Source organism: Echeneis naucrates, chromosome 13 (genome assembly GCF_900963305.1).
Source record: "Echeneis naucrates chromosome 13, fEcheNa1.1, whole genome shotgun sequence".
Lineage (NCBI taxonomy): Eukaryota > Metazoa > Chordata > Actinopteri > Carangiformes > Echeneidae > Echeneis > Echeneis naucrates.
This window is the reverse complement of record NC_042523.1, coordinates 14196032-14218509: the sequence shown is the minus strand read 5'-3', so window position 1 is coordinate 14218509 and position 22478 is coordinate 14196032. Positions and strand designations below refer to the sequence as shown.

Genomic DNA, 22478 nt, shown 5'->3' with positions numbered 1-22478 from the left:
TACAAACCACTCATTCTTGTGTCAAGGAGAGAGAGACAAAGAGGGTTTTTGCTAGCCAATTTATTTATTGTGATGTTTAATTTTTCCCATAATTATTTCAACCTTTAGATAACGTATATCCTCATCTAATAGCCCCATTCCCACTTCGTCTCTGCTTCAACTACTGCATTACATCCAAGCATCCACCTCTGTAACCCCACCTAGACCGCCACACTGTACGCACCCTCCATCATCAGCTGTCTTTGCTTTTTTTTTTTCATCTGTCATTGAAAGTCTGAGGGAACGACCATCGAGGCAATTTCAACAAGGCCCTGATCCTTTGAAAAATGAACACACAGTTATAACAACTGCTGAAATATTTATGTGACAATAGCATATTAATATTGATTACAGGATTCCTCTGCCTGCCCGCTGTTATGCCTCAAGTGCAAGTGAAATAAAAACAGTGCAATGCTGGGAATATTGCATCATACATGTTCCCAATTGCACTCAATCATGTCATGCTAACCAAGTAAAAAAGGACAAAATAAAACTTGTGAATGTGAGGGATGAATTAAACATTAGGTATTTTACTTCAAGAGCGCAGTCTTTGGAGATGCTGTATACCTCTGTTCTCTGCAGCAGTGTGGATTAAGAAACATATTGTACATTCTTTGGTGAGTTCCTCCTGATCTGACTTATTATTAGCTCAGGTTGTGTAAAATGCATCAAACTAATCACCATTGTACAGTAAAATATTGTCCAGTCTGAATGTTATTGGCATGGACAGAAGCACCTGTAATGTGAGTAACCTCAGGCTGCCCTTCTTTGCTGCACCTCATGCCTATTTCATTTCCTTTAACTTTATGCATTAAACTCGCCACCCTGGCTGTTTCTTTATTTTCCTTCACAATTTTTTTCACTCTTCTCGCCATCTTTCTCACTCTATTCTAAGCCTTTGACCAAACAAGCTCAAGCCTTTCTGTCCACTGTTGATCATCTCTCTGGAACTCCCACGTCCCGTAAAAAATCAGTTTCAAGCACGTCTCGACTTTTTGCCCGCCTACTTTGCCGCTCACCAATTCAGGCAATTCATGTTACATTCAGCTATAGCTCTGCTGAAGGGTGTTCTTCCAGAGGCAACTTAGAATTGGACGAGGGGTGGTGGAAGGCTATGACAATAACAAGAGCAGACATTTGCTTTACATACTTGATGACTTTGCCCTCTGCCAGCCTGCAGAATTAAGACAGATCACCACAGAGGACTGACTCAGTCCCTCCACACTACATTCCCTCCTCTTCCTCCTCACGCCATCATTGCCCCTCACGTGTTTCTTTTTGGCCCGTTTCACTTTGAGATTTAACATCAGCAACATAGACGGATTGACGGGCCAAGTCTGTTTAGGTCAGTTCAGTAGGCTTAAAGAGAGGAGCTGACAGGAAACAAGTCACCAACAAACTGTGAATGTTTCAGGAAAATGAAATGTTTAAGCTTAAAAGGCCTACTGCTGAATGACAAAAGAGCGTGTGACACGAAGGAAAGCTGCTGGCTGTGACTGCATGTAAGCTAAGCACTTTTGTGCTTGTGTATTTATGTGCGAGTGCCTCCAGGAAATGCTTTGGATACTGGTGTGTTTACACAGAATTGGATAATTTATGTTTTTGGCTTGTTTGCGGGCAACACCACAGTTTGTACGTGTGCTTATTAACTTACCCTTGAGATGAGCTCTCCCACCATGCCGGTCCATGTTCCATTAGCTCCAGGAACTCCGTACAGTCCGTCGCCCACCAGCCGAATGCGATACTTGAACTTGAGAATGTCTGCCAGCTCCTTCAACATGTCCACACAGAAGCCTTCGTAGCGGTCATTGCCCTCCAGTTCTTGATGGTTCTGACGCAGCATTACATATGGATTTTCCTGAAAAACACATTACAGTTCACATTTCAGACAGCGACAGACAGCGACATATTGTACATTTACATAAAAGACAAGCCATAGTGAATCTCCATTTAAATAAGGAACTGCATTGAATTTACACATCAAACTCACAGAACGTCCTAGCCAGCCTGTGGAAATAATACAAAAAAGCTTCCATTAGTGTGAAGAGCGAGTAAAGGTCTGAGAAACAACTCTGATATTAACATTAATGTGTTTCAGATCCGGCCTGACCTGGACTTAGAAAGATGTGGACATTCAGGTGCATTATGGGAAGTGCACAGTTCTGTGTTTGTTTGTTTTTTTCCTTTGACATAAAGGTGAACAGACCTTGACTGGGTTATTATATTTTGGTAACTCTTCTTTAAACCCATCTATTGAAATCAGCTGTCACTAATTTATTTAAGTATAATACTAAACTGCTGGCGTGAACCTAACCAAAGATTTGGCAGTCAGTAAAACTGGCAGAGGGATCCCACATGTCCTTCTGGGGTCATAGTTCACATCAAGTTTACTGCCTCCAGTGAAAACTGAGATTTGTAGATCTGTGGCAGAGCCAGGCACTAAAATCAGGAACAGCTGCATGTGCTAATCTGTTATATCCAGCAAAAAGTAGACGGGAAAAAAATAAGCATGGATGCACAAACACATAAACACACACACCTATTTACAGCCCGTCTTTTAGAGAACCTACTCTCCGTTTGGATGTCTGTGTATTTATGTCTTGTTTTGTCATTTAGGGGATGTTATGGGAAGATTTAAAGGCCCCCACAGTGATGTATTTTGGACCCGCCTTTGCTGTGCTGTTTTTCAAAGAATGCAACTGTCAAAGCTGCGTGCTCAGGCTCCACTATATCATAAAAAAGACAGTGTTATGTACCACTTTGTGGTTGCACTATCCCTGCACTTCCCGCTTCCTGCTCGTGAATCCAGCTAAAACAAACTTACTTTGGCAACATGACATCAGATAACAATGATTAACAAGTGGAGGTGTTTTTCTTGCGCAGGCAAAATCAATTTTAAAAAATAAATAAAGGAAAAGGAAAATAAAATTGCCTCTATTGGAGAAGTTTCATACTGTTTTTTTTTTTGTGTGTTTTTTTTTTTTTTTTAAAGCAACCACAAACTTATTGAAGAGACTGTCAGCTGCTTATTTCAGTGTAGCTGCCTACAGCAGGGTGTGTTTAATTCACCACAGGGTCATGTGGGAAAGCCATTCAAAACCAACATTTCTTCTTTCCGGATAATACAGGAGAAGCAGAAATGTTGTGTGACCTGGAATAGAAGGGAAATTATTTTGTCGCCACACAAGGAAACACAAAAATGGCTACACTGAAATTGGACCCATTTGAAAACTTGGTGCACTTGGTGCACAATGAGGGGCTTTTTTTTTTTTTTTTTGCTTTCTTACTGCATCACTGGACAACAGAAACAATACCTTCCTTCTCTGATGTGATGAGAGAGAATAACAAAATGGCTTGTTATTGATTTTCTGAGTAACTCTGTATCTATAATCACATAACCAGGATCAATTAAACAGACCTGCTGTATCAATGACTCTAATATAAATGACAATAACTAATCTCACAGAAGCACACAAGCATCACCTCACTGACATAACCTAACATGCATCTCTATGTTTCGGCTTACATGAAGCTCATTGGACGTGGAAATTTCTCATTCACATTCCGTGGCATTTTGTAATTAAGCCAGACAAAGTAAGACATTTACACGTTTCCTTTCATTTCCATAATTTCACAGAGCTTGGTGTTACGTACATTATGCAAGCTGGACTTGGCAGGCTGGGAAGAAATCAAGTGATTCAGAAACCTGCCACTGTCACGTCGCAGCTTGACACCTTTAACCAAAGACCAGCAATGTGAAAAGCAACGGATATAAGCTTTTGTCAAACTCATAAAAATAATACATTATGTTCCTGCCTCCTGTTGATTTATGTCTGTGAAAGTGCTCTATATTTAGTCTGAAAACAAATAGCTTCCATCCTCAGGAAGCTTTAATCTAACAGTGAGGCTAGAAAATATTGTTTCTTTGTAACTTCTCTTCCCTCCATCCCCTTTGCTGACCTGGTTAAGTACAAACTAATAAAACTAGGACTGGCAAACATCAATCACACCAGTAAAAGCGGAGCAGCAATCAATAACTCAGACACCATTTGACTGTTACTAAGCCAAACTGCTTACTACTTACTCCTCATTTTCCCTCTGTTCAGTTGCTATCTCTTTGCCTCCATCCACCTCTCTGAGCTCCAGTTATTCTATACGAACGTCCAGTCAAAACTGTCTACATCTATGAACTAGATCTGGGTCGCAGAGATGGAAAGACAACTGCTATTAAAAGTTAATATATGCGCTGCAGTTCGTCCTCTTTCAAAAACTTCCACCAAACACTGTCACCACTCCCACCGGAAACCTCTATGGAGTTGAGAATAAAATCATATGAAAATATATGAAGGTATGAAAAGCCTACACAGGGATATGAAAGCGCTGTCTTCCATGAAGGCTAAATCTCGAGGAAATGTCATCTACCTTCTTTTGCACACCACAGCAAAACAGCAATAAAAGCAATGAGTTTGAAGCTATAAAGGAATGCAGTCTTTTAAAGCAGCATCTTATTCCCAGGCCATGAAGAGTCTGGTTGTGGACTGATAACTTTGGTGGAAGAAACATCCTTACACACACACACACACACACACACACACACACACACACACACACACACACACACACACACACACACACACACACACACACACACACACACACACACACACACACACACACACACACACGCACAAGGGTGTTTTCTGCATTCAAATTTACACACCACAGAGTTTCCCCTTTTCAAAACCTCAGTGTGTTCAAGATGTCGTCACACACCTCCTTGCTTTCCTCACCTGTTTTCTTATCCTTAAGAACGTGATAATCACAGCTGAGCTGAGCTAACTGGAACAATTCTCTCATGAGCCTCTGCTGTCCTGTCCGAGGAAAAGCCGCTGGAAGTCTATCAATGACACACAGGTCCTTAGAAAAAGGACTAGGTGATGTTCAATTTAATGCATCAGTTTTGTGCTCCCATGTGCTAGTAAATCTGCTGCTCTGTCTGCTTTCATCAGCCAACACTGTGCACTGTTGAATTTTCGCCATTATGTATCTAAGTGGATATGAGAGCACTCAGTGACACACGGGTAGTCTTCAGGAGAACTAAGAGAACGACCATGAGAATGGTAGATGACAAAGGAGGAAAATGGCTCTTACTGAAGGGACTAAAATCAGGTTTCAGGCACTAACAAGAAAAATGGGTCAGGGGCAGGATTTAAATATTGAGAGAGCATGATTACCTCTTAATGGCAGGAGGCCGCCACTAAAGAGTAATGTTCCTACAGGTAAAGCTCTGCTCCATTTGATTTCTTTCAGCACGAGCGTTATTTTAAGAGGCTAATGAATGATTTGCTTGTAGTATAATAACCATATCTGTTTACATCAAGCCAGTGAAAAGATATCTCACTCAAATGTGTGACATTACAACAAACCTCTAGGCTGTTGTTACTTCACCTCGGTGAGTGCACTGCGTGGGGATTGTGTATCTGTAGCGTGCATTGTAAATGTGTTTCAGAGGATGTGGCATTAGTGGACTTGTGGAATAGAACTTAAGTTGAAAAGATTCAAGGTGTGTGAAAGCGAGTTGTCTGGGAACAAAAGTGTCGTCTGGGATTGTGTCTGAGCCTGCAAACACAAACAAACCCTTGACCTGTTCGAGCCGTGTTCAGCTTGGCTTCAGCGCCTTTTGGTTCTCCGCTGCTTAGACCCTGAAATACCTGCTTACAAGTTTAGGAATTTTCATTGTTGTTTCTTTCACATTGCGATCATATATCAGATGGGAGGACTCCTTAAAAGGTAACAGGATTCCTGTCCCTTTATCTTTTGCTGAGGAAAATACATTTGAGAAGATCTGTAGCTGTGAAAATCAGGCTGTTATAAGAGGAATGCAAACCACCTGAGATCAGAAAGCAATGGAACAGAGCAATGAAACCAAATTACTCTTTCTACTACCTGACTTTTGCTCTAAACTTTATTCCACAACAGAGAGCTGCCACAATACACACAATGTAGAACAACACAACCAAGTGAATCATCTCGAGCACACAAAGAATGTGATTTTTTTCTATTACATGAGTGCAGCTGCTGAGGGTATAAAGACAATATTTCACTGAGACCTTAACAGTGCCTCTGAGAAACTCAATTGGGGATTAGAAACACGTGGCTTGTGGCCATGCAGTAAAGTCATCATACACTGTGAAAACTGATTCATTTATTTATTTATTTTTTCTGGCACTGTTTGTAAAATTAAAGTGGGAAGGTGACGTCCTATGGGGATATAATGAAATTGTTGTTTAAAAGCCCGGTGAACATGTTAAGAGTCCACAAAAACACAAACGTACACGCTGAACACACACTAGGGCTTCTATCCTCAGCGTGTATCCATAAATACTCCAAAGTGCAGACACACACGCACCAACACATATTCCACATATTGGCCTGCAGGCCTGTAGTACAGGTAAGGAATTCTTATGGAGGCTTTCAGCTACGGCTCGTCTGCCGCCCACAAGCGAGATAATGCCGGCACAGCAATCACACCATGATGAATGAGCTGTGATAGGCACTGAAAATTGCTCCTTGGTGGCTTCCTAAGTTTGGTCCAGGGACTCTGTATCTCCAAAGTGAAATCAAAGCTCTGTGCTTGGCCAATTCATTCTTTCACACCCTATTTGTTGTGAAAACATTGTACTCAACACACACACACACATCTTCACCCTCCCCTTGTGTCTTTCCCCTCTTGTGTGAAATAAGCTGTTCCATCTATATCCCAATCAATGTCAATGAGATCAGTGAGTTGCTCAGTGGCAAAATATGGCAATATGTCCTCCCCTCATTCTCAGAGCTCACAGCTGATAAGCCAGCCACTCGACGCTACGCTTTGGGCCAATTGCCTCTGTTTACAACCTACTTTGTGTCTTATCGTCTGATTCATCTGAGGAGGAGGGGGAGGAGCTGGGCAAGTGCGGGGTTTGTGCATCTGACTGTTTGTGTGTGAACAAAGGAATGATGTGCACAGAACAGCCAGAGAATGCAAATGACTTTATGCTGTTTCAGTACAGCTCAGATCCCCTGTGACATTTTACAGTGGCATGCCACCATAGAAGCAACATCAAAGCTACAATAGAAGAGAAAATGTTAAGATTATCAAAAGCTTTATATTCTGCTCAACAGGTTTAGAAAATACCTAAGAGATCAGCTCTATTAATTCGTTGCATGAAGAGTACATTGTGCTATTTACGTGCTTTCAGTCACTGGTCTTAATTTCTCAAAATGAAACTTGGGTTTTGTGATCAAAGGACACAAAGCACAATTTGACATGAATGGCAAAATAAAAGGTGCTGTTTTTTCTGTCCTATTAGAGGTTAGAGCCCTGCAGTCTTTCATCATTGTCCCTTTGTGATATTAGGAGTCACTATGAACAGTTTATGATAAATGTTCTGATAAATGGCCAAAGTATCTGTAGTTGTAATTAAAAGCATAAATACTTAGGTTTCAAGCATTTTGTGGTTCACTGGTTCACTTTACCATAGATAGATTGATAGATAGATTTTTTTGAATCTTACATTATGTACTCGTATTTGATTATAATTCAGATACCTCTTTACTTTTCTTATATTGCACAAACTGATGATGCTAATTGATGGTTGAACAAAACTGAGGAGAATCTTGCTTTTTATATTTTAGAAGCTCTCAAGGAGTCATAGATTATTAATCATCAGCATGGCAGGAAATTGCTGAAAAACAGCATCCCTTGTCACAGGTAGCACAGAGAGGGTGGTGAGGGAGGCGCTCATACGAGCTATATTTACAACAGAGGCTGAGAGTGGCTGACATGGAGAATTATTATCTCCTGCTGATACACTGTGATGTAGCCTCTTCTGAAGTACTCGGGGCAAAACAATCGCACAGCAGCATTTCGTCTGGTCCCAAGAGGACCGAGTTTGGCTCTGAAAACACAAAATGGGTTTTTGATATGGTAATTGACTGTCAACTGCAGAATGTCAGCCACATGTAGATCAGCCGAAGTTGAGCTGATAAATGGACTGCAGTGGATGTGTACAGTTTGCATGTTGTATCGTATACACACATATATGTTGCGGGACTTACCAGTATGGTTGTGATGGTGAGAGTGGTGTTGAACAGCGTGTCTGTTACATTGATTGATGGGAGTTTTCTCTCCATGGACAGTCCATGTTCTGAGTGCCACAGGCCAATCTGCAAATAAGGTGCACACACACACACACACAGACACACACAGATCAGTCACTAAGTCCATCACCTGGAAAAGGCCACTAGAAACAATCTGTTCTTAATTGCCTCACTCTCCGTGCTAAAGAGAGAGAGGCACGACCTTTGCATGAGACAGCGTAGGACAGAGACACAGCAGTGGACAGATCACCATGGTAGGAGACAAGGTGAGAACGGAAGTCATCTCGACAGCAGGAGGAGAGAGAGACATATGTGTGGCTCCTTGAGGAGTGAACACAGGGCATGTGTTCAATCAGAGGCAACAGAATGCATTCATTAAACCAATTACCAGCGAATCCTGTGGCGCACAGCCACATTCCCATTCTCATTACAGCTCAAGTGGGGATTCACAGCTCCACGTCACATGGTGTCTTTCTGCCCCTCCCTTTCCAATCTGTCTCTGCCTTCTCCTGTTCCATTCATTTATTTGCTCAAGTTTGTCAAGCCTCACTGATAACATTCTGCCAACACCAGCATTTTGCAGATTCAAGTTGCACATATCTCTTTCTTCCCTTCATTTTAACATAATGGCATTGATAGGAAAAAGCACCCCTGTGATTTGCATGATCTGACCTTGAGTGATTTATATTGCTCCTCGAATGGCCATGAAAATTCAGCAACCTTGGAGCTTATTAAAATCTGTTCAACTGCTGGATAAAGTGAAAAATGCAAAGCAGTTCTGGTCAAAAAAAGAAGGGTTTTTTTCTTAGTTGTGAAATGAGAATGCCGCTCTAACTTTTCCACTGACTTCTTATTTATTCCTTGCCTATCCTGTACTGTGTTCTCTTTATCAGTCCCTTTCAAAACTTCAATACATCTTTGCAGGTGATTATTTGGTAAGAGTTATATGGCGCTGGTTATACAGCACCGGGAAACTCTCGGCAAAACATTTTTCTTCTCCTTATCATGCTACTTTCATTTCACAACCTATTATTTCATTTCTGCTGCTGATGCAGATTAGTGATGAATTCACTTTGTCAATGCCAATAACAAACAGAGAACCTGTTGTGTGTGTTGGCAGTGACTGTCTCACGATAAATCAAAGCTAAAATGAGACCTGCGTTCATTTTAGTGTGTATAACCTTCACTGATGTAACATATGTCCTGTTCAGATTTGATAAACTTTATTTCATTATGTGGGTATTATTGCTTTATTTGCTGTTTATAATTTATGAGGTCACCCTGGCCTCTGTGCTCCTGTGAAGATTAGAGGGTCTTATAGAAACTAGTAAGGGAAAAGGCAGCACATTCAGCATTAATATTAAGATGAGGTAGATAATCTCCTTTCAGCATATTGCGATTTAAGTTTTCTGCGAGGAAACTAGACATTCATATCTCCTCTCAGTTCTGTTCTCACAAACCTTTTAAAGGAGAGAGCAAGTCCCTATTGGCTATTCAACAATTACCCTCCTGTGTTTCAGGCATCTGTCTTTCGGGCTGTACTGGCTGGTGATGTTGGGAGATTTACCATGAAGCAGGCAATAAGTGGTCATGTTTAATGTTGATTTCAGTTTAACCTTTTGATAACTGGGGTCAAAGGCTCACAACTTCCTGCTTCCTGTACATGTATAAAGTATGTGCATATGTTTGTGAGGGGAGAGATACAGGATGGTAGCTATGTTGTGAATTTTCCTTTCTTTTCTAATTCTTCCAAATCCAGTTTTAAAAATAACCAAAAATGACACGGGATCCTCTGGGAACATTACTTATTTACATTCAAACTTTGTACCTCATTATGTAAACATAACCACATCTTCATATCCTTCAATAATATCTGTTATCATAAAAAACAACATCCCTCTATGATGAATATAGCATGGGAGGGGTTATTAGAAAAATATAGCATTAAATTTAGTAGCCCTGATACTTCATACAAACTCTGTCACAAGCTCTTTGATTACATACTAAGAAACCTTTGGGATTATTCTTGGTGGTTAGAATCAGGCTGAATGAGGTGTTAATCAGTGACTTGTAGTTTGAAAGAAAGAAAAGCTTCAGTAAACAAACCTTTCCTGGCTCAACCATGGACTGTTTCATTGCTAAATTGCAAAAATTCTCAAGAGATTTAAACTTATTCATGTTGATCACTGACTACTCTTGGAAGCTGTTTAACCAACATCCCAACACCGGCGGTGAATTCTGATGTGAGATAAAAAAAAAAAAAAGAGAGATAAGGAAAAGAGCTCCCAGATTCAAAGATTTCCTTTGAAAGTGTGATCAAACAGATCCTGCCTGCCATTTCCTCTGGTGCACTTGTTGGGGGGGGGAACAGCACCTTGCTCACGCAAATAGACTACAGCTACCCAAACCGCCCTGCAAGACACACTCCACACTGATGCTGCTGATGAGGAACAGAAAAAAATGTGAGCTTGGTGCAGCACAACCAAAAAGAACATTTGAAATATGGTGTTCCGCAATCAGCGTACAAAATCAGCTGTTGGGGCCTGTGGAGGTGGCAGGAGGGTGGGGGGTCTGCGGCTTGCTTTGGCTCAGCAGGTGTCACCAAAGGCCTGAGAGGGGGGTGACTGAGAGGGTAATAGGATAGGGTGGCACCTTGATGCCTGCCCAAGAGGGAGATGGAGGAGGTGGAGAGAAGGAGCTGAGGCAGGAACTTGGAAAAAGCATATGCTTGCGGGGGAGGAATTGGCCCTTTGGTGGCGCAGCTGTCAACTCTCTTTCGACAGAAATGGGGAGAAAATAGAGCTGTATTGTCTGAGAGTCACTTTGAATAACAGGAAGGAAGCTGTATATATTAGCTGGGGTGTGCATTTATCAAAGTACAACTCTTAATGTTCAAATCATTTTTTGCAAAACATCAAATTCCACTTTTTATTATTGATCTTTATAATAAAGAGAAAGGGATGCATTAAATAGCACAAATATGTGAAAGAATAAAAAATTTGTCGTCATTTTGATGGTTGAGGAAGAACATCCACAGTCTTACATGTCATTACCGCCAAAGTATAGTTTGCATTAAATCTGTAGGTTGTGCAAAGTCCAGGGCAAGAGAGTGTTGCATTTATCCTGGTGAAACCATTGAACCATTACATAAAACCCCATTCACACACAGCACAACCCGAGAATCTATTAAGCTTAGAGGCTTTTATCGTGGAGAGAGGAAGCTGCAAAAATTGCCACACACCAGATTGTGTTTGTACACAATGATATAAATAGCTATAATTTGATGTTTCTCATTTGCAGTGTCATTAATTTGGTATTTATGCTGCAATTACAATGAATAACAACCGTGCAGAAAAAAAGGGGGAATCTAAAAAACTAATTCAGACAGAGTCCAGAGAACGAATATGTGCACTCTTTATTTTCCAGCAAAAGGGGGAAGATGGAAGAAGAAGGGGGTTTAACAGGAGACTGGGGAATGGGAGAGGAGCAAAGGAAAAAGACTGGGAGAGGAATAGAAAGATGCCGGAGAATGTCAATCACTTACTGAGGCTGGCAACGAAAAGAAAATCAATGGGAAAGTATGAGGAGCAGCCAGCTAGGGAGGCAGAACATAAGGCGGGGAGAATAAGAGGAAGAGACAGCAACTGAGAGAGAGAGAGTGGCGGCAAAATAAAGAGAAAGAGTGAGAAGTGTGGGTTGGAGAGAGGGAGAGAGGAAGTGAGATAGACAGGGAGAATGTGACAACAAGTGGAACGCACCCTCTGAGGGATTACCCAGGGTTCATTCTGCAACCTGGAATTACAGCATGAGGAAAAGATTAAGGAGGCTGCTCACTGAAGCATCAGGATTGGCTGATTTTCCTGTCAAAAAGTTCTGCATCCAATAGAGTGTGGCGAGTCTGTGCCATGACAGACACATCCATCACATATGAGGGACGCAATAGCTGCCGTTATTAAACATAATGTCATACAGCGCACTTACACCGAGGCAGAAGCATTCAGGTTTCACAGCAGCGCAAATGAGTCTGAGCCAAAGTGTGTGTGTGTGTGTGTGTTTGTGGCTGTGTGCTGGACGCGTGCATGCCTGTTTCTGACCATATGCATATGGCAGGAGCTCTGAGGATGGTCTTTTACTGCTGTTACAGCAGCACAGTGTTAGTTTAGCTTGAGGAAAATGTTGAAGTAGATACAGTTTGTACCCATCAGTGGACATTAAGATTGGTTGAATCAGCAGCTAGGGCCTGGGCAAAAATAAACACAGGACAGTTATGCTTTGAATGCGCCCACTCTGCTGTACGATGACTTTATCTGTGTAACTGTTATGCATGTGTCCTCTGTGGAATAGTGAGTGGGAAAATGGGGCTATCTTTTCGTAGAAGCTCTCTGATACGACTCATCGTCAGCAGGAGTGAGACTAATCAGAGTGGCGCTGTAGGCAAAATTCAGAGGTTAGAAATTCACAGGTGGGTGCGTGGGAGGTGGAGGCTGCCATAGAGTAAGCAGAGACGTGACTCTAACGCAGATCCAACAAAAGGAGTTACAGGTGGTATTCCTGAGATATTCCCACTATCATTTGCAATCACTGGCAGACAAAGTTCGAAACACTTAACCCACATAGTCTTAAAGTCTCTTGTTTTACAGTAATTGAAGAAATGATGTCAGCTGTGTTACTTCTGTACACACAGATAAACACACACAAGCAAATACCTCATGGTGCTGCAGAGTTGGTAATTTATTCAAAAGGGAGGCAGCACACTCGTCATTCGGCATTATGGCGAATAATGAAATTGTTTGTCGAAAAGTCGTAATGAGACGCAAACTCTGGGTTGAAGATGAGGTTGCAGTCAGCGCTGCATGTTCTCCCAGTGCAGCCTCCCCGGAGAGAAGACCACAAACAATAGATGCCCTTGCAGTTGCAGTCAGTGCTAAGCATGTCCTTTACAGACAGTCCAAATGTCTCCACGTTTGGTAATGAAATAAGTGGAGACAAACCCTGGGGACGGCCCAAAGCCAGTTTACATAACATTACCATTAGCCATTTGGCAGATGCTCTCATTCGGACCTACAAAGAGGGACATCAGTAAAGCTTCAGTGCGATAGCGGGCCCTGGTGTAGGTGTTAAATACAGCTTGCTCTTGAGCTCCAACAGACACAGTATATACTGATCAGTCCACCGTAAACATTCTGCAGTTTATACACTTTAAGGTAAAAAACTGCTTGGTATTTACACTAGAGATATTCACTGTGGATGTGACTTTAAATTGAGTCCTTTACAGCGTCTAATAAGACTTCTGGAGAAAACACAGTGTCAGGATGAGTCCGTCTCAGAAGACAGAAACTATACTGTACCTATAAGGTTACACTGCATCTGTGGTTGTTCTGTAGCTACATTTTACTGAGAGCATTGGCAGTGAGCAGAAAGAGCAAAACAGAGACACTCAGGCACATACACATAAATTTGCATGTACAGATGTCTTACAGATACACACACACTCAAACACTCGCACACTTACAGAAACACACACACACTCAGCCAAGCAACGCATACAGTCTCACCCAGCCTTGAAATCCGTTAAGACTGGGGGATCTTGCAAAACAGCTCATCCATTCTGCTTTTGATCTATTCCCCATCTCCAGCCTACAAAGTGCAAACTGAGAAAAACAAAAGAGGAAAGGGGACTGCTGTAAGTCTCTGAGAGACCAAACAAAGGAGAGAATGGGAGACACAGTGGAAGTCGGTGTGTGTCGACTAGAGATGTGAGTCCCTGCATCAAGAAATTCAACATGAATTTCAATATGGAGCCATAGATTCAGCACAGGAATGATAAAAAAAGGTTGAAGATTCAGCCCCATTGATTGTTTTTTCTTGATCACGATCGATTGTAATTCATTACAGTTTGTTTTGACTGACGGCAGAAAATGCGCACAACACCTTCACACTGCCTCTACTATCTTTTTTGTATATGCTCAGATGAAGGATGTTGAATCAAAACTTGCCTCTGTCCAACTTAAGAGTTCCTCCAAGATGAATGGATCTCTGCCATGATGCATGGAAAAAGTGAAATGTACTATCATCTTGAGGGAGAATATGTCAAAATAATGATTTGTAAACAATGTACCCCACCAGCCGTGTGGGGGAGGGCTATCGTGCTGCTGACTTACTCCCCACCACTGTTCCACCCCAGCTAAAATCGATTGTGTTTCTATAGTGTGTGTGTGTGTGTGTGTGCATCAGTCAGGTAATAGTTTCCTATATATGCACACACAGGTTCATAATTAAAATGAAACCCCTTCATTTCAAGCCAGACATTCTAAGCATACTTCAAAAGCAATACATGAAATTAAATTTGTGATTATTATTCACCCAAATTGTAGAAAACGAAATGAAAAGAAATGTGATAAAAGTGAGTCGAGCCTTTTGCTAGCAGACAAGTTGTTTCTTCTCAGAATTCATAGCTCCTCTGACCTCCAGGATGGTATGAAGCTTTCAGTGAAATTATAGCAGAGGCAGCTTTGTGTGCTAGATTAGACCAAGCCACTCATAAACCGACCCACGGCTCAGCGACTGAGCAATTCTGTCATTAGCGGGACGGCAAGCGGATTTTATGCTCTGACTAAATGTCAAGGAACACACAAGCTTTTCTTTTCTTGATTGCATGATATGAAGAAAAATACATTCTGTATACATTAATAACAGCGAGATTAAAGTAGCATAAAAGAAGGAGCTATGTCAGGGAGGGCTGAAACATAAAAAGAAATAAAATATTGTTTGCGGAGATGACATACACTAATTGCTTCCAGGCAATTAATACTTGAATCTAAATGAAAAAGCACAGAGCACCTTCAGTCTTCATAATGATATAGGGTTAAAAAAAAAGAAAAAGAAAAGGAAGACGCCTCATAAACAAGGTGAAAGAGATGGATGGTCTTTAGAAGTTAAAGCGAGCTTCTGCAATACGCTGCCATTCCAGTGTCTTGAAACATGAACACACACCAGCTCTGAGAAGCAGAACCCGGAAAAAAAGCATCACTGTAACACTCAGTCCTGATGCACTTCTGAATATTGTTATTGGGATATGGCTTGCACAGGATAAAATATTCAACAAAATGAAATACAAATAAAAAACCCAGGAAGGAGAAAAAGCCTTCCCCCCCCTGCAGGCTTCAGATCAGACCCTCTGAGATGCTCTGCAACTTTTCAGGGACAATTTTATTTAACTATGAAATAATACAGCTGCATTGCATACAGGCAAATAAACAGTGAATTTATAACACTAGTATTTCTTTTTCCCTGCTGGCAAATTGCTGCTTTCCATTCTAGTGTTTGTCCCCTCACAGTCGATATTGTATACTTCTGTAGTTGATTATCAGACAGGGTGCTACCAGGGGCCTTTTTTTTCTTCTTGGGTTTAAATTTCACAAGCGTTTTATGAATTCTGCCGGACAATTTCGCCTGGAACCCCCATTAAGTTTTAACACTGATAACGACACATATAAAATGAATCATGGCAAAACTTAATTTGGTGTCTAGGAATTTATGTGTAACACCAGAACACATTGTTTTTAAGAGGCCATCTGGAGCATCTTTCTGATTAAAACTGTCAATGTGCAATTTTAATTATTATTATTTGCAATTACACACCTATAACACTAATAAAAAACTAATTAGATTTGAATATGTTTTAGCTGTACACGACGCCCTGAGTCTCTAAACTTCACTCTAACCTCAGAGCCAGTAGCTCAACCAGCAGCTCTTGTGTATTAGCCCCAGTATGTCTAACATTCCCGCTTAAGATGTAGTCATCTCTGCTGGAGCCCGAGGCAGAGAAAGAGATCCAAGCCGTGTCGTGATGTGCTGAGCTACAGCGGGCACCTATGATAATATCCTTCAAAGGAAGAAGAAAGGGTGGAGGCCGTCTTGAATCTGTCGACCTGCTGCGCACCGATTCCATTCCCTCCTTTTTTTCCCCCCTTTGCTCTACCTGCCCGTTCCCCTCCCTCCTTCCTTCACATTGCTGCAGCGGCAGAGAAGCTGAATTGAGTGCATCTGCATCCAGAGTAGTGGGGGCAGCTAGAGTAATGGTGTTTTCAGAGATGAGGTGGGAGCAAAGAGTGGGGGAGGAAGGAAATAAGCAGATTGTTGTATGAAACATTGGAGCAGTGCTGGCAATATGCAATCGAAAAAAGAAAAGGGAATTGAATTAGTGCATTCGGCTTTTAACTGGAGGAAGAGTTGTGTAAATAACGCAGCTGAAATCATTTTAATGCAGATTGAAGTGTTTCAGTATGTATGTGTTCCAGAGTGTGTCCATGATGTCTTAGGTACTGAGCCTTCCCTCAGATACAGGAAGGCAGATGTGCTCTCACTTCACCACCTACATCCCTTCGCTCCACCTCCACCAAGACGTACGGCACACTTTGGAGAATTACATGTGATCGTGAAGAAGGAAACGCTTAAAATGATATTAAGTTAAGTTAAGAAAAGATTTCACTTCTGGTCAACCTGACATCAACCTGAAAACATAAGCTGTTGCCAGCGCAGACACAATAAAAGCACTCTTGCTGTCAGTGCTCACATAAGTTAGGAAATTGCAAAGGGCAGGTTTGGGTAATTTAACAGTTTAGCTCAGATCTCTTTGCTTAGATCCACTATGGGAACATAAAAAAGTAAAGAGGGGAGAACATGTAAAACAAGTTAAAAGAAAAAAATCAATATCCAAGATTAAAGAAAGTGCAGTGCGATCGAGGACTCTGCTTATTTGCATAAAATGAACAAAGAGTTTGAGCTGCGGCTGCTGCTCCTAAACAGCGGTAATATAGGAAACGAGGCAAAGTGATGAAAAAGATTTTGATTGTGTTGTCGAACATGGCTGGAATGTTCTCTACCTGAGATAGAAACTTAATCAGTTCTTTGTATTTAGATAATTCACTCCTAATGCTGCAAGAAATTTATTCTACCGTGATAAAAAAGAATGAGTTGGGACACTTGCTTTCTAATTCAGTAAATCTGCCAGGGGGTTGTTTGGGAAGATTGTGGATATGCCTAAGGAGGAATATATATTACTTTTAGTGGAAGAAATGGGGAAAAAAGAGTAAAAATTTCAAAAACAGATTTTTTCAAGTTATTTTAGTAGAATTAGGGGAGCAGAATGTGAAGAAGGCATAAAACAGAGACAATGATAATGTGCTGCTTCAGGCTCAACAGGTAGATTTACTGTAACCCTCTGTCAGTAGTACATAGCCTCAAATTCTTTCCTGCCTTTCTGATATTTGTTTTGCATTTATGGCTGTTCAGCTTAGTTCTAGCTTCATTAGGACATTAGGACGTGCTAAAATGTCTGAGCTAAATCTGCTCTTCAGCACCAACTCCTGTAGAGCGCCTGTGGACTTGATAATAAGAACAATTTGCTGTAAGTGAGAGAATTTCTGCCTTTTTCTATTGCTGGTCAGTGTGTCTGTTGTAGTGATGTGTCTCTGGGGGGGGGGGGGGGGGGGTTCTGGTCTGTGGAGGACACACAGATTGGACTTTGGGTCTGAGTCTCTCGTTCACTTGTGTCATGGCTGCTGCCCATTCTCAGTGTAGAAATGAGTGATTCGTTCACAACTCATAACTACAAGTCTTCGAGCCTTTCCTTCATTATTCCCGTGGTTACAGCAGTAACATGACCAATGCTGTTATTACTGGAGAGGAGAGCTATCTGATGTTAGCTATGTAGCTATTGGATGGATTTTTAATTTGACTTTCTGTTGGAACAAATTCATACACTACAGGTCTTCAGTGACCAGGTAGGCTGAAGTGAACAGCCATCACAGAATGAGAAGTTTTTAATGATAGGCAGAGCGCTCTCCTACTGGCAAAATCAGTAAATTCACCTTCAGTAAACTATGCCCCAAAAGGGGGCTCAATAGTTTAACAAAAGCAAACATTTTCGTATTATATGCCAAGTGAAGCAGACCGTGTTGCCCGTTGGTGCTTTCTCCGTCATTGCTAAAATGACTGCTACGGCGCCACACTGGATCCAATGAACGAATGACTTGAAAAAAGATTTGTTAATTTTAATGAATGAGATTAAAAGACCTGAGTCAGTAAAAAAAGATCAGAACTTCCTGTCACCAGTCTGTTGGAGTCCAGTCATTACCCATTCTCAGCTCTCTGGCCTTTTTCCACTCTCCTCTCTCTAACACAAAATTATTTTGTTTCTCTTTCTGTCTCACAAGTCATTTCCCCACCAAATCTCAGATAAAGTGTGTCTCGGATAAAACTCTTTAAATTGGCAGCAACGTAGAGAGACTAACACACGTGCATGTTACACACATGTACACACCAGCATACAAGCATGCTAACCAACAGAAACATGGGTTCCGATTTGGCATCGCCCTTTCACACATCAGAGCTCAGTGCTGTAACAGGCAACAGCTTGCCTACCCTGAACTGCAATAATTACTCTTTTTACAGCTTCCTCCAATTAACAGGCGTGCTGCTGTCAGTGAGCTCGATGCAGAATATGAGGGCCAGTCTACAGAGGCCAGGGTGCTGCGGAGAGGCTGGACGGCTCTGTCAGTGTAGTATGTGCTGTGGTGTGGTTGGCTGGCAAGCTGCAGTGCATTTGTTTTGGAAAGGACTCGTGCCTCTGCTAAAACATGCAAAGATGGCAGTGTGCTCATTGTGCGTGATCGTCTGCAGAGCCAAGGAGCAGGCAGTGGGGGCTGGCACAACCCCATCAGCACTGCCACACGCACAATTACAAACATTGACATCATGCATGCAAATGAACACACAGCCACACGAAAGCACATTCACTCTGCCAACTGATGTCAGACGGATCAGTCTGCGGCTCTGCAGTGTCAAAATAAAGTGACAACAGCTCTCATATTTCCAAAAACCCCAATGATTTAATCCATTCTAGCAACAAAGATACAAGTTAGGAAACTGTATTTTTTTTCATGTTGTTGCAGAGTAGAAAGCAGTCTGTGTGTGCAGAAGAACAGGTTGACTTCTAGTGGCCATTCGTACACATCCAGATTAATAATGTTTAACGGCATACCACTGATGTTCTGACCATCTGGAGTCTTCAAAAAAATTCTATATATCCTGTTCACGTTCACATTCACACATTTAAGCCAAAGTCCTTCTTGTAAGACACTCCTTTATCTAACTCTTGTGAAAGGATGTTGCAAAGAGAAATAAGGGATTACAGTCAGCTCTCTTAAAATAACATCAGTCACTCTGAGAAGAAGTAAGTGTAGAGATCAGCATTGCTGCTTTAGGAGAAGTGACAACTACAATAGTGCAGGAAAATTAAAAGGCACATCTGCCGTTTGATGTGCAGCTATATTGTTTTACTGATTTTAGCTTTATAGCTTTGTCTTAATCTCTTTCCTTTATTTGCTATTTTTTTTATCACCTGGCCTTTCTGTCTCATTAACTTTTGTCCTCTTTGCTCATTGCACTTTTCCCTCTCAGCCTCCACAGCTCCCTCCACCTGCCCCACTCTCCTCCTCTGTGGAGTTTTGTTGGGAGCAAGCGCCACTGGTGTCTTGGCCACAGCTTGGCCAATGCCCTGCCAGAATCTCACACCATCACCATTGGACTACCAGACTGTAAGCGGCAGGGCAGCTGGGAAATTACCTTTGCCTGCCAGATCTGAAAAAAGTAAAGATGATTACATAATGCAGCCACATCATCCTCTGAAAATGAGGTATGCTAACCAAACAGTGATTTAAAATGGTGTGTTTTCCTTTTTTTAAGCTTAAAGCGATTACTGATGTTTTTGCTTTTATGTAGTGTCTAATGAGACATTTTCGAAGGATATTACGGCATCCCTAACTGGAAATAATTTTACATGAAAACCCATTAGGTCAAAACACATTTTTCAATAATTCAATAATAAATAAATCAAACAATTGGTTAAAGCTCTGAATGCAAAGAGTTACTAACCAATTTGTGGAGCCTAAATAGGAAAAAGGCACAACAATAATAAGTATCATAAGCTGTTGAACCCATGAGAATACAAATGTAGAAATTTGAGGCAAAAATACAGCACGCATGACTCCAAATCTTTAACGCTCAAGCACCAATGATTAAAATTCTAATTATAGCTGATAGCTGCATCGAGCTGATAGAAAGGCAAAGTGCATTCACTGGCTGGTGCTCATTACTCACTGGTTATAGAGCAATACAGAAAACGAGCAGTGATGCTGCATAAGTAGATGCACAGACAGATAAATAGCGAGATAATATCGAGTGTAAGATGTGAGGGAGTGGGCGTTGTGTGAAAATGCCTGCTAGAGAAATTCAATTTGTGACTTTGATTGGCTGTAAAGTGTTGAGCCCCCGAGGAGCTGATGGTCACACATGTGGAGCATTTACAGCACAACCACAGGGCTCAGGCTGAGAAAATGGTAGGTGGTAACTGACAGAAGGAGAAGGGATCGGGGTGGAGAAATGGAGGATGGTAGCTGCATATAACACGTCTCATTGCTCTCTACCTTCGGAAAGTGTTGGCTGGAGTCTGATGGATGATGTTCTTTTCTGTTTTCAGGTTATGAAAGATATGCGTTTACTGGTGACACACTGAGTCCGTGTTGTTGATGCTGCTACTCTATTTTGATGAAAGTACAAGAAAAAAAACCTTCAACTTGATGGGTGCTGATTCACAAATATTCTACTTAACTCTGTGTGTAGGTGTAACTATGTATGTGTGTGTATGGGCAAAGATCCACTTTCCCTATCTCTGCCAAGACCCTGGCACCACCAGTGTCTGAATAGCTGAAGCAGGCCCAACTAAACAGCATGTGGGAAGTGTTACTCAACAAAACAAACAACACCCCCATCCTGCCCCCCATCTAACACCTTGCCTTTCTTCATTAACATAACCGACAGGGCTGCTTTATAATACTTTTGGTTGAAATCATCACATTAGGCCTGATAGGACTATCCTTCTGGTAGACTGGCCCAGTGCCAGTATAAAGAGGGGACATGGGGAGACATAGACAAGGTTAATAACGGCAGATGGGCCACGGTCTGGCTATTTTACGGGCTCTTTAGGTGAAATTTTTCACACACTCACGCTGGAAGTCGATCCCCTCTTTCTAAATGATTTAGATCAGAAGAACAGAAGAAAAAAATGCAGTGTAGTTCTGAATGTGTCTTGTCGTTGGCTAATGCAATAACAGCTACTTAAAATGCCGTAAATCAGAATGCACAAATACAGCTATCGGCTGTAGTACAACGATGGCAGTTTGTTGGATTATGGATAATTTAATAAAGCGGAATACATAATGCTGCAATGAAAGCAATACACAACAACTGGGGCAACAGGGAGATGCACGCTGTGGCTGTCAGGGTGAAAGACAAGTATTTCCAGGGGAGACCATGCATAGATTGGGACCACATCATGGAAAAGCATCAACGTAAGGGATCAGTGTTATCGCTTTACATCAAGGATAAAGCTTTAAGATGAAATGTGAAATATTGAGTCCTGGCATTTGCTGTAGACATGATATTATGAGTAAGCTGTGCCAGCACATAGTCTCAGCTATTGAATGAGAGATGATGGCATTCAGAATAGTCCTCTATTCACTCATAATATGATATTTAACAAGCAAAGATGCTGGCAGATAATCGGGTATAATCCTTTCATTGGATGGACTGAATAGGAATAAAAAGTAGCAGAAAACAGAAAACTAGGACAGAAAAAGGACTGCATTTAATCCAGTTTAATAAAAAAAAACTAAACAAAACACAGGTGCAAATGCTTGTCTCATTGAATCTGTGTGTGTTCATGGGTGAGGATCTACTGGCCACATAACTCGAATGCCTGCTTATTGTGTCTCCCTCCATACTGGCATCCATAAATGGAGTGAACAAAGTGGATTAGACAGCCGCACTGTGTGTGGAAATGAAATTCATGAGGAAAATTACACAGAAAATCGTTACACAACAGATGTATATGCATATATTCAATTCCACTCCCAGCAGTGTCTTTCTCACAAAGTCAACATGAGGTCTACATGAACTGTGTATGTGTAAAGTAGTGCACAGCATACGTACTATAGATGAATAGCATGGACTTGAAATAAAAGTGTCCACAGCGCTTCATGCTCTTGATTCCCTCTGTTTCTTATCCAAGGCTCAAAGCAATACTAAAGATTACTGTGTGCTTGGTTGTTTAAGACCTTTAACGGTAGCTTTTAGTCAGAACTGTTTTCTTCTGAAGAACCCACTGCCAGGCACAACTGTCAGTGCACAGTGCACAGCAGGATGATAAGATTTTTAATGTCCCCAACAATATCAGA

General features: G+C 41.5%; 1 protein-coding gene across 1 annotated transcript in view; it reads right to left on the bottom strand.

Annotated features, from left to right (window-relative positions):
• Nucleotides 1–22478, bottom strand: part of grik4 (glutamate receptor, ionotropic, kainate 4) — a 130005-nt gene that overhangs the window by 15541 nt on the left and 91986 nt on the right. The window contains exons 10-11 of the mRNA XM_029517000.1: nt 8140–8247; nt 1694–1897 (exon numbers count right to left, since the gene is read on the bottom strand). Coding sequence (XP_029372860.1) covers nt 1694–1897; nt 8140–8247 — 312 coding nt within the window. The remainder of the gene's footprint in view (nt 1–1693; nt 1898–8139; nt 8248–22478) is intronic.